At 38.9% G+C, this 12304-nt stretch overlaps 1 protein-coding gene across 1 annotated transcript in view; it reads right to left on the bottom strand.

Annotated features, from left to right (window-relative positions):
- Nucleotides 1-5149: 5149 nt before the first annotated feature.
- Nucleotides 5150-12304, bottom strand: part of CCDC14 (coiled-coil domain containing 14) — a 58905-nt gene continuing 51750 nt past the window's right edge. Inside the window, exon 14 of the mRNA XM_039477617.2 lies at nucleotides 5150-6297. Within this exon, the coding sequence (XP_039333551.1) occupies nucleotides 5358-6297 (940 nt within the window). The 3' untranslated portion in view covers nucleotides 5150-5357. The remainder of the gene's footprint in view (nucleotides 6298-12304) is intronic.

Here is a 12304-nt window from a genome sequence, read left to right as displayed (position 1 = left end):
TCTATCGCTCCACCTCTCTATCCTAAGATGAAAAGTCTAATCATATTGACTGACATTAAAAAAAAAAAGAGAGAGAAAAGATTTTCTCTTAATCCATTGAGGCTCTGGGTTTGAAAATTATTTTTCCTTTACTACTTTCTTCTTGCCAAACCTCAAACTACTACCCTCCAAGAAGTTCTGCTCTGCTTGTTTTGGAGCTGCTTACTTTTAAAATATTTGAATCTGGTCTCTTACCCCACTCTGGGCGTAGAGCTCACAGCCAAGTGCAAAATAATCTGGAAAGGATGGTGGGATGAAAATATGTACCTTGGCCGTGTGCTCCCTACTAAGCGGCTGACAACATTTCTTGTTATAGATTTGAACAAATGTGTAAGTCTCTTGCTCCAAAAGGGACTGAGTTTTCCTCTTGGATAGTTTGTGTTCTTCTCTGTGTCTTCTTGAGATTTCTGTGGAGCTGTGAGCCCTCTAACCCTTGGGCTGAACAGAAGATAGTGCTGGGGTCCTGGAAATGTCAGAGTTCACTCTAAATGCCAGTGTAGATGGGAGAAAAACCCATCTACTTTAAAATGAGTTTTAAGTAATGATTTTTGATGGAATTGGCCAAGTGACAGGTGGGGAAATTGTTTTACTAGCATTATGCCACATGCTAAACAGATTTTAAGAATACTGTGCACCTTTAATAAAGCAAAAGCAAAACACTGTCTACCATAGTACACACACACACATACATACACATAGACCAACTACATGTAACTAATAATCATTATCATCCACTTAACGTTTGCAGTTTGCAAAACATTTTCACATGTGATTTTAGTTAATCCTCACAATAAATCCCAGAGGTAATTCCTTATTATTAGACCATGCCAGTAGAGAATGGCCTAGAGCTAGGTTCTGGTAATAGCTTTGGAGCCCCAAAGGTTCAAGTGGTCCTGAGACTTAGCTGTCATCAGGGAGACAACATAATGAAGAAGAGCAACTGAGAATCACAATATCTGGTTAAGATTTTGGTGTGTGGCCTTGAGCAAGTGTCTTTAAATATGTTTGGTTTCAGTTTCCACATGCTAGTTTTCATATTTCATTATTCATGGCTTCTAAAGGCAGACCTGGCTTCAAGGAGAACAAGCACTGAGAGTCTGTGGTCAACTTGAGCTCTTCCTTTAGAAGCAGCTGAGACCACTTATCTAGTTAGAACCCTCGTCTTTGAGGAAATGCTCATTTCTAGCTAGATGGAAATGGCCTCGACGACTTACTGCCCCAGCTGCCCTAATATGGCACCACTCAACACTGAGAATAACATTATGAATATTATCAGGACACTAACTACAGCCCTAACATGATCTGCAGTGTGATAGTTAAGACAGTCAGCTCAACCTTTGTCCATTTTAAAACTACTATAAGATTATAGACAATGATGATCTAACTGCAGTCCACTTGGATCAGATCACATCTGGAGTTCATCACTGGACTTAAATTCTGAGGGTCTTGGCCGGGCACGGTGGCTCAAGCCTGTAATCCCAGCACTTTGAGAGGCTGAGGCAGGTGGATCACGAGGTCAAGAGATCGAGACCATCCTGGTCAACATGGTAAAACCCCATCTCTACTAAAAATAGAAAAAATTAGCTAGGCATGGTGGTGCGTGCCTGTAATCCCAGCTACTCAGGAGGCTGAGGCAGAAGAATTGCCTGAACCCGGGAGGTGGAGGTTGCGGTGAGCCAAGATCGTGCCATTGCACTCCAGCCTGGGTAACAAGAGCGAAACTCCCTCTAAAAAAAAAAATAATAATAATAATAATAATAATAATAATAATTTTTTTTGAGGGACTGACAAACTGGTGGACATCGGAAGAGGGCAAGCCAGATGGTGAGGACTCTTTAAATATCATAAGTCACAGACTGTACAGTACCCTGGAGTTTTCCAGTGCTTTGCTTACATTCATCCCTCCCCAAAATTGGTAAGGTAGGCTGGTGGGATAGATTTCTCTGCACTAGTGTCATGGTTAAAAACAAAGTTTCTGTCCTAAATATTTAAGAATCTGTGGCGTCTCCACAGCACAAGCTGCAATGTGCAAATGTTTGCCAGTAAGTGAATTTGGTTTCAGAAGTTATAAACTGAATAAAGAACAAAAGGTACAGGAAGGCTAATGTTAGAAACTTAGATGTGTGTAATAAAGCTATTAACAAGCTGTTTCATGAACTTAACACCAACAAAAAATCAAGTTATGCCTAGATGATCATCTACAGAGATTTAGTTAAGTTCAACAACAGTTATTAGGTACAAACTATATGATAATCACCAAGGGTCATGAGGGCAGTTGAAAATGAATCAATCCTGGTCCCTGTCCTCCAGAAGAGTAGGGGGTAGGAAAGGCTGATGTGGATACTGATAAAGGCATCCCTAGAAGTATATACAAGGTACAGAAGTAGTATTATGGGTTTCAAGGATAAATAAAAATTTGTCAGGAGGAGCCTGGGCAAAAGGCAGTCCAGGCAAAAGGAATACCCCTGGTATGCTTGGGATCTTCCAGTAGTAGGTACCTAGTAGTAGGTATCACTGTAGAACAGTTTTCTTCTTTAGGTGCAACCGTGAGATCATTTCTGTAGTCCTTTCAAAAAGTTAACTTTTAAAACCCTTCAGAAGTCTAAGATATCATCATCTCCAGTAATTCTATGGGAGGGTTAGCTCAAGACAACAGCTTTAAATAAAATAATGCCTGGTTCTCTACAAGTGGTAATATTAATATATTCAGAAAACTTAAGGGGCTTTGCAGTGTGTGTGTTAATGTATGCTATAGTCTTAGAACCCACATTTAATTCTGAGCAGAAGGAAATCTAAAACTAACATTTGAAAAATGATTAAGAGAGTGTTATCTTACAAATCAAACTCAACTTTCCCTAATGGTTGCTAAATTCTGGACCCTTAAACATAATTTTTGAGATGGGGCCTGCTACCCTAGTAATTAAAACTTAAGCCAATGCTGTCACTTTTTTCCCTTACCTTGCTTTATTTTTCTTCACATAACTTACTATATGTTCCTTTGCTTGTGTCCCACTGTTTCATAAGCTCTTTAAGGACAGGGAATGTCTGTCTTGTTTACTGCTGTCGTCTCAGACGCTGTAATAGTAACTGGCACATATTAGGGCTTTCATGTCATTCACTGAGTGAATGAGTCTTTAGCTGAGAGAATGTGGGCACCTGATACCTACTCGGTCAGTTGTGATGAAGCTGCATGCCCTTTTTACCTAAGCAGGTTTTACAATGCTGCCCTACTTTCCATGTGGTTGACCAGAGCAGGCCTTTGTCGCCTTTAAGGCACTTGACAAGTTAAATGCCACCCTCAGTGAAAAGTAAAGGTTTCTGAAAGATTCAGTAAACTCCAGGAGTGGTGGGAATAAGGGAAGAACATGTGCTAAGTACTTCTTTGGTTCTTTAGCCCTGCCCCTAGGATCTCTACACTTGGTCCAACAGCATCAGATTCTACCCGTTATCTTCAATGGTGTTCACAAATACTAAATTCATTGTGAAGGGTTGTATATTACCTCCACAGATCAAAGACAGTAAAACAGTGACAAAATGCTAGAGGATGGTTCTTTCTCATTCCATGCTCAATATCTACTAGGAGAAAAAAATTTCAGTCTGTCAGAGGTTAGAGGACACTCTGGAGATCCACTACTATGCTTTTTGTACTCTGGGGCATCTGAAAAGGCTGTGAGAGGGCTGGGATCTGGGGCCAGCCTGACCCTCCTGAGATCAGAAGGCAGTAATGCTGACCCCTGCTAAGATGATTTAAAGACGACAACTGAAAATGGGCACTCTCTCCTTTTTCTTCTAATCAAGACAACTTGGAACTTAACTAAGATTTTTCATTTTAGACATTGCTCAGTGTGTCTCAAGCTGATTAAACTGAAAACCTTGGAGTCATCTTTGATTTTTCTATACCCTTCAGATACTATTAAGTCACCCAGCTGATTGAAAAATGTTCTTCAATTTGTCTCTCCTTTTTCACTTTCATTGCCAAAGAATTATCAACGTCTGGACTACTGCAACAGCTTTCTAAATGGTCTCTAGTCTCCCTCCTCTAATCCTGCCTATTTACTATCACTCTATGACATTTTAAGAATACCCAACTTCACCCGGTAACTCTCAGTTGAAAAAAAAAACAAACACAAAAAACCACCACCACCAAAGATACCCAAATACTCCAATGACTTCATGTTTAACGGATACTCCTCAGCCTGGAGCTCAAGACATTCCACAACTGACCCAAATCTTCTAATTGTGTTTTTCTAATTTATTACCACCCTCTCCCTGCCTCTATTTCAGTCATGTTTGTCTACTATCATCCTAATATGCTAAATTCAATCTCCACATTTTGATGATACTGACTTTATAAGGGGGAAACATGTAAAGCTGTTCACAGGATTACCCAAATCTTATGTATTCTCCAAGATCCAAACGAAGTTTAGTCTCTTCTAGGTCCTCCTACTTCACATTATTTACAGAATAGAGAATATTCTCGGCTAACAAGCTGGAAAAAAAAATTGTTCCAAAAGGTAGCATTACAACCAATGCCAAGATTTACAGATTCCATCATGTTCAAATAAAAGGACAAAAATGAACATTTCTTATTTAAAAGAAAACAAATTTCCCAAACTACAGCTTATCTGTGAGCACTTCTTTATCAGTCTGACTATTCTTTAAAGGCCTTAAAACATGCATTTTGGATAAAAACAAAAGTGCCCAAGTTTTAAGAAGCCATATGTTAACTTAGGATGTTATCTACATATTTTTTTTAGACCAATCAATGTTTTTTAAGAGGTGTAGATACTGGAAACTTTTCTCTTTAAATAAATGTTTATATACGTCACCAACAACACTAGCCTGTAGCACACAGCATCCCATATAAAAACACATTGCTATTAAAAAAAAAAAAAAAAAAAAAAAGGACACTGAAACAAACAAAAAACTCTAGTTTGAAGAGAAAAACTTACATCCACAGATTCTTTTCCCATTATCTTTTAGGACAACCACAGAACTCTTTGAACCCATACCCTTAATCCAGAAGGTACATCTTAATAAAAGAACTCTAAATGCTAAGTACTGAAATAAAACATTACTTACAATAATTTCCTAGTTATCTACAACTTGCTTCTTGTAGCAATTGTCAACTTCTTAAGATGACTTGTTTTTATAAGCTCCTCAGTGTCAATATATCCCAATAATACATTTATTACTTGTACAATTACTTCACATATAATTAATAATATAAAAACATCATTTCACTAAAGAAAGATACACATTCAATAAGGCCAACTTCTAGTTTTAAAAGGAAGCACTTGATGAATTTTCTTCTGATTTCATTTCTCCAGAAGACCAGTCCTTAAAGACTTCTGGAGTCTAGCTATGTTGGCATCTAATGCCGCAAGGCCATTCCTGAAGTCTTGTTCATCACGAGAAGTGAACGTTGAAAATGAAGAGATGCTCCAGTCAGACATCAAGTCAGAAGTGAAAACACTACCATCACAGACAGCACTGTCCTGCACTTGAATGCTGTTGCTAAGACAACCTGATGGGCCAGGACATGCAGTTTGTTCCTCTGTACCCTCAGTGGCAGCAGGGATCTTACCAATTGCTTCCTTTATTTTCTTGAGGAGCTGTATGTCCTTCATATCAGATGTTCTGGAAAGCTTTTCAGGTTCATCTTCTGCTTCCTTTGTTGAAGAGGAACAGGCTACAGATGTACACAGTTTATTTTCTTTTCCAGAGACAGCAAGTCCACTGTTGCTGACTAGCTGTGTTATAGCGGCTCTTATTTGTGGCTGCAGGGACAGCCTCTTACAAAGTGGTGATTTATTTTCAGAAGTGCTTCTAGCAAAAGGAATGTATATTGTACTATCCAAATTATGCTCATTTTCTAATAAAGCCATAGTTTCGCTCCCTTCATCAGAATCCTGTTTTGAAAGAGCAGAAATAATTCTGGGTGCAGATACTTCCTCCATGTCCCTAGTGTTACTATGTTGAGGGCCTCTGGAGGGCAGAACATTTTCATATGGTTTGTCTGGCTCTATGGTTGCTTCATTTTTAATTGTAGAAAGTGACTCTGAATATATAAAACTGTGATTTGTTTCTAACTTATTTAGATAGCTCATTATGGAGGTGTGAGCAGGAGCTGGGTCATGTTGAAGTTGTTTATCATGAATGTTCAAGAGTGATTTGGTAAGGTTATTCCCAGGCTTGCAGCGAGCACTGTCCGCACTAAAATCAGAGAGAAGCTTTGCCATGCTAGTCTGTAAAGTTCTGTTAAGAAGAATTTAGAACACTAATTATTATTTTTTACCTGTTTCTTCAATTCACTTATCTATACCTCCATCTTTAAAAAAAGGATTTGAGAGAAGTGCCTGGTTCTCAATATGAAAACAAGCGACTAGAAACAAAAAAAATCACAGAATATGCTTTGGGAAGAGCATATACTAATTAAAATAAAAATGATAAAATGCCTTAGTCTGTATCAAATCTATTACTATGTTTAAAAATAGCAGTTCAGAATTTTTTAAGGTATGGAGATGGGTTTACTCTTTTTTTTTTTTTTTTTTTTTTTAATTGAGATGTAGTCTCATTCTGTCACCCAAGCTGGAGTGCAGTGGCATGATCTGAGCTTACTGCAACCTCTGCCTTACAGGTTCAAGTGATCTTCTCGCCTCAGTAGCTAGGATTACAGGTGTGCACCACCAAACCTGGTTAATTTTTGTATTTTTAGAAGAGACAGAGTTTCACCATGTTGGCCAGGCTGGTCTTAAACTCCTGGCCTCAAGTGATCTGCCCACCTCGGCCTCCCAAAGTGCTGGGATTATAGGGATGTACCACTGTGCCCAGCCGAGATGGTTTATTCTTGAGCAGCACTATGAAATTTTTTGGCTCTGGTCCCCCTCATAGAAACTTGCAGATAGGGAAAAATAAAGCACCAAATCTAGCCTCACAAAAGTAGGCTAAGATACAAAGGGAAATACACTATTCATTTGTATGGATCCTGTTAGAAGTTATTTTCCTTCATTTTACATATATATATGGCACAATACTAAAAAAAAAAGGATATTTAGAGATAATTATCTGGCATAATAAGTATAAGCAGCAGCTAGGTACCAGAAAGGTGTATGAGAAAAACCACACAAGGTTTGAAGTTAGAAATGGAATCAAATAAATCCCAGTACCATAACTAGCTGTGATCTTGTGCAAGTCATTTAACCTTTCTGAATCTCAAGTCCCTCAAATTTAAAATGAAGATACTTCTTTTTTTTTTTTTTTTTTTTTGAGACGGAGTTTCGCTCTTGTTACCCAGGCTGGAATGCAATGGCGCGATCTCGGCTCACCGCAACCTCCGCCTCCTGGGTACAGGCAATTCTCCTGCCTCAGCCTCCTGAGTAGCTGGGATTACAGGCACGAGCCACCATGCCCAGCTAATTTTTTTTGTATTTTTAGTAGAGACGGGGTTTCACCATGTTGACCAGGATGGTCTCGATCTCTCGACCTCGTGATCCACCCGCCTCGGCCTCCCAAAGTGCTGGGATTACAGGCTTGAGCCACCGCGCCCGGCATGAAGATACTTCTGAACTACAATGAAGATTAAATAAGAGAAAATAATAAGGTATAAAGGTAAAGTACTTAGTGCAGTTTCAGTCAAAGTGGGTGATTATTTGATGGCAGCCTTTATTAGTAGTCCTATTAAAGCCATTTTATACTAAGACTTTAGTCTATTTAAAATGAATCACATATGGTTTCAAAAGTCAGTGAGGGCTGGGCAGGGTGGCTCATGCTGTAATCCCAGCTCTTTGGGAGGCCGTGGCAGGTGGATCACTTGAGGTCAAAAATTTGAGATCTGCCTGGCCAACATGATGAAACCCCATCTCTACTAAAAATTACAAAAAATTAGCTGGGCGTGGTGACACACACCTGTGATCCCAGCTACTTGGGAGGCTGAGACATGAGAATTGCTTGAACCCAGGAGGCAGAGGTTACAGCGAGCCAAGATTGCTCTACTGTACTCCAGCCTGGGCAACAGAGTGAGACTCAGTCTCACAGAACCAGAACCAGAACCAAAACAAAAACAAAAACCCCCCCAAAACAATTTAAACTATGATACAAAGGACATCAACAGGTAACTAACAAAATACCAATAGTCAATAAGCATACTTTAAGAGTTCAACTTTTAATCAAATAAATTCAAAATTTAAAAATATGTTGGGTTTTTTTTCCTATCAAATTAACATAGTAAAATAAGAATAATATCCATCATTAGAGAAGCCTGGAGAGGCAGGTAGTACTGGTGGGAGTGTACAGTGGTATATCTCCTCTGGAGAGCAAACTGGCAATACATTTCAAAAGCCTTAAAGATTTGTGTATCTCACACTCTGTGGCCCATCAATTTATACTTATCAAAATATCCTACTGATCTACACAGAGAGTGTACCCAAAGAAATATTTAAAAGATATTATGTATAAGATAAAATAGATGGACATATACATATCTTTATCTTCAAAAAATGAGCTGGTTCAGGTAAATTATGGTATAACTCCATCATAGCCTTTAATTATAGTCATGTTGTAAAGAATATTTATTGATGGGAAATGTTCACTACATCAGGTTAAGAAGAGCAAGCCATAAATAATCTAGGCTCATTAATATTTTTTTAAAAAGTAGTCACACACATAAACATAAAATGCTAAAAAGAAATCTCTATACTAAACAGTCAGCAGTGATTATATCTCTATATATAGGATGAATGATTCTCTCCTTCAAAATCAAAAACAAATTTTTTCCAACTTGGCTTATACTGTCCTCTTAAACATTCTGTGTTGTGACTTCTAATTACTCGTCAAACGGCAATGACTCCTACTACTTCTTCTAATATCTATTTTTTAAAACTTCCTCTTTCAAGGTTATGAAGAGTGACATCTCTTTTAATAAGTTTAAAATCTACAGCAAGAGGTGGAATAGGAGTTTCCTGGCTCTGGTCCCCCTCATAGAAATCGAACTAGTTACTGTCCACAGACAAGTATACTATGAATATCCCAGAACTCAGGAGTGAGCTGTGACACTCTCTGGGATCACAGAACTGAGAAAACCTGCACTAGAAGGTTAAAAGGAACAGCTTCACTCTGACAGTGTCACCCCTTTCCAAGCCAGTAAAGTACCACACAGAGAGGAGTCCCCTGGGCCTACAGTTTCTACCATAAAAAAAGAAAGCTGGAGGTGAACATTAAGCTCCCCAGTATTCTGGGATGCTTCTCAGGAAGCCCACTTTTGTATCGTTCCATGTGTTCCTACAGGGCTAGACTGTCCAGGGTTAGCAAAAAACAAAAGAAGGGGGATGGGGTTCATAGCGGCTGCAGCACAGATCTTGGCAATGACAGCATTCCTGTCAATGGAAGCGCCAGACCAGAGACCAGTCAATAGCACTGCTTTGCAGAAAGCACAGTTGGCAGGTTTGCCAGGGCCAAGTCCCTACCACTATCACACCCAAGCTTTCTCCAACCCTTAAGCAGAGTCTCAATTCTCTGCTTAAAGTCTTCCTAGGCCAGGAGGCAAGTATGTGTTAACACATAAGTATAGAAGAGAGCATATGGTCCCATAAGAACTGAGAGAGCAAGTGGTTACAACACCCAGCCTCAGTACTCTGTTTATGGTTTCCCCAGACCCAGAGGCAAGTGCACATTAGCGTAAATCTGTAGAGGTCAGCATCTGGTCCTGCCAGGCTCTAGTGACCCTGCCTAACTTCACAACTGTGCATATAGTTTCCTGAGGCCAGGAGGCAAACCCGCATCCCTGCATATCTGCAGAACACAGTAACTGGCCCTGCTCAACCTTAGCAGTTAAGCAGTGACTCCACTCAGCTTTGGAGTCCAGCCTGAGGTTCTGCCCAGGCCCAGGCAGGGAGGCAAGCTTGTGACTGCATACTGTGGAGCAATCTCTAGCCCTGCCTGTCCTAAGTAGTTGAGCAGCAAACCCAGCAACCTTGAAGTCAAGCCTGCAACCCTGTCCAATTATAAATTCTAAACAGCAGTAGCACTCAGCCAGGGAATATGGCCAGCAACCTTGCCCAATCAAAGGTAATTGCAGAGCCCAGCCGGCAACGCCACCTGACCTTGGAACCCAGTCAGTGGCCTCACTGTTTGATGGAGACCAGCTAGTGGTTTCACAAGACCATGGAGTACAGCCAATAGCTTCACTGACCTCAAAGCACCAGCAGCAGCCCAGCCAGAGAGCCCAACAGCAAGGTCTGCTTGCCTATGGTCACCACCAGATGGCCAATCCAGAGTCTCAGGCTAAACAGTGAAGGTCTACCAGCTTCACCTCAAGTGAGAGGGGTGTAGGGCAGAACACTTGGAAAAGCTGGAAGAGGTGGCCACTTCAAGTGTACAGACACCAATGCCAGGATACAAGGATGATGAAGAATCAGAGAAAAATGACACTACTAAAAAAAGTAATAAAGCACCAATAATGGACTTTAAAGAAATGAGATCTAAGAAATGAGAGACAAAGAACTGAGAATAATCCTCTCTTTAAAATGTTCAGGGAACTATAAGAAAATACAGATTAAAAAATCAAATGAAATTTGAAAAACAATTAACAAAGTAAGTTTGACAAAGAAACAAATTTTTAAAATGAAATAGAAATCTTAGCAATAAAAAACACAATACTTAAACTGAAAAATTCAATAAAATGCTTGAACAGTATACTTGATCAAGCAGAAGAATCAGTGAGCCTGAAAGAGGACATTTAAAATTATCCAGTCAGAAGAGCGAATAGATAAAGAATGGAAAAGAATGAAGAAAGCCTACAGGTATTATGAGATACCGCCTGAGAAACAGGAGTGCAAAGGAGAAGAAAGGGAAAAATGGCCAGAAGGCATATTTAGGAAAATAATGGCTGAAAATTCTCCAAATCTAGGGAATGACACCAACATTCAGGCACAGGAAGCTCAGAGGTCTCCAATCCAATTTAACCCAAAGAGAAGTTCACCAAGACACACCACAATCAACTGTTAAAATTCAAAGATAACTGTTAAAATTCAAAGCAGAAAGAGATAAGATACATGTCACATACTAGGGAGCCCCAATATGGCTAACAATGGACTTCTCAAGAAAAAAAAAATTCACCTGTCAACCAAGAATACTTTATCCAACAAAACTATCCTTCAGAAAAGAGGGAGAAATAAAAACTTTCCCAGACAAATGCTAAGGGAGTTCAACATCAGTAGGCCTATCTTAAAAGAACTGCTAAAACAAGTTCTTCAAACTGAAGTAAAAGGTCATTGATTAATACCATAAAACACATGCAATTATAAGACTCAATAGTATACGTAATACATAATCATATTCAGAATATCTAGTACTTTAATGGTGGTATGTAAAGCAATTTTATCTCTAATATGAGGGTTAAAAGACAAAACTATTAAAAAAAACTATAGTTACAAGATACAAATTAGAAAAAGATGTAAATGTTGCAATCAAAATCATAAAATGTGAAGAGGGGAATAAAAGTGTAGTTTTTGTATATGATTAAAGTTATTATCAGCTTAAAATAGCCTAAGTATAAGATGCTTTATGCAAACCTCAGGGTAACTACAAAGCAAAAACCTACAGAATTTGCACAAACCATAAAAAGGATTCAAAGCATATCATTACAGAAAACCATCAAACCCCAAAGGAAGACAACAGAGGGAGAAAGAAAGGATCTACAAAACAATCGCAAAATAAATTACAAAATGGCAGTAGCAAGTCCTTACCTGTCAATAATTACCTTGAATGTAAATAGAGTAAATTCTCTAATCCAAAGAGAGAATAGCTGAATGAATCAAAAACTGTACGCTGCTTATAAGAGGCTTATTTTAAGATAAAAGTGCATACTTAGACTGAAAGTGAAGAGATGGAAAAATGTAATCCACCCAAAAGGAAACCAAGAGAGCAAGGGTAGCTACATTCAAAACAGATTTTTAAGTCAAAAACTGTAAAAAGAAGCAAAGAAAGTAACTATACAATGATAAAGGTGTCAATTTGCAATTTTAAGTATTACACACCCAATATTAGGGCAACTAAATAAAAAAGCAACTATTAAATGATCTGAAGGGAGAGCCAGCCTGAGTGGGGGACTTCAATACCTGACTCTCAACACTATATATATCATTTAGATAGAAAATCAACAAGGAAACATTGGTCTCAAATTATACTTTAGACCAGAGGTGTCCAATCTTTTTGCCTCCCTGGGCCACACTGGAAGAATTGTCTTGGGCCACACATAAAATACATT

The sequence above is a fragment of the Saimiri boliviensis genome, chromosome 8 (genome assembly GCF_048565385.1).
Source record: "Saimiri boliviensis isolate mSaiBol1 chromosome 8, mSaiBol1.pri, whole genome shotgun sequence".
Taxonomy (NCBI): domain Eukaryota; kingdom Metazoa; phylum Chordata; class Mammalia; order Primates; family Cebidae; genus Saimiri; species Saimiri boliviensis.
Note: the sequence above shows the minus strand (reverse complement) of the source record. Positions and strands in the feature narration are given on the sequence as shown.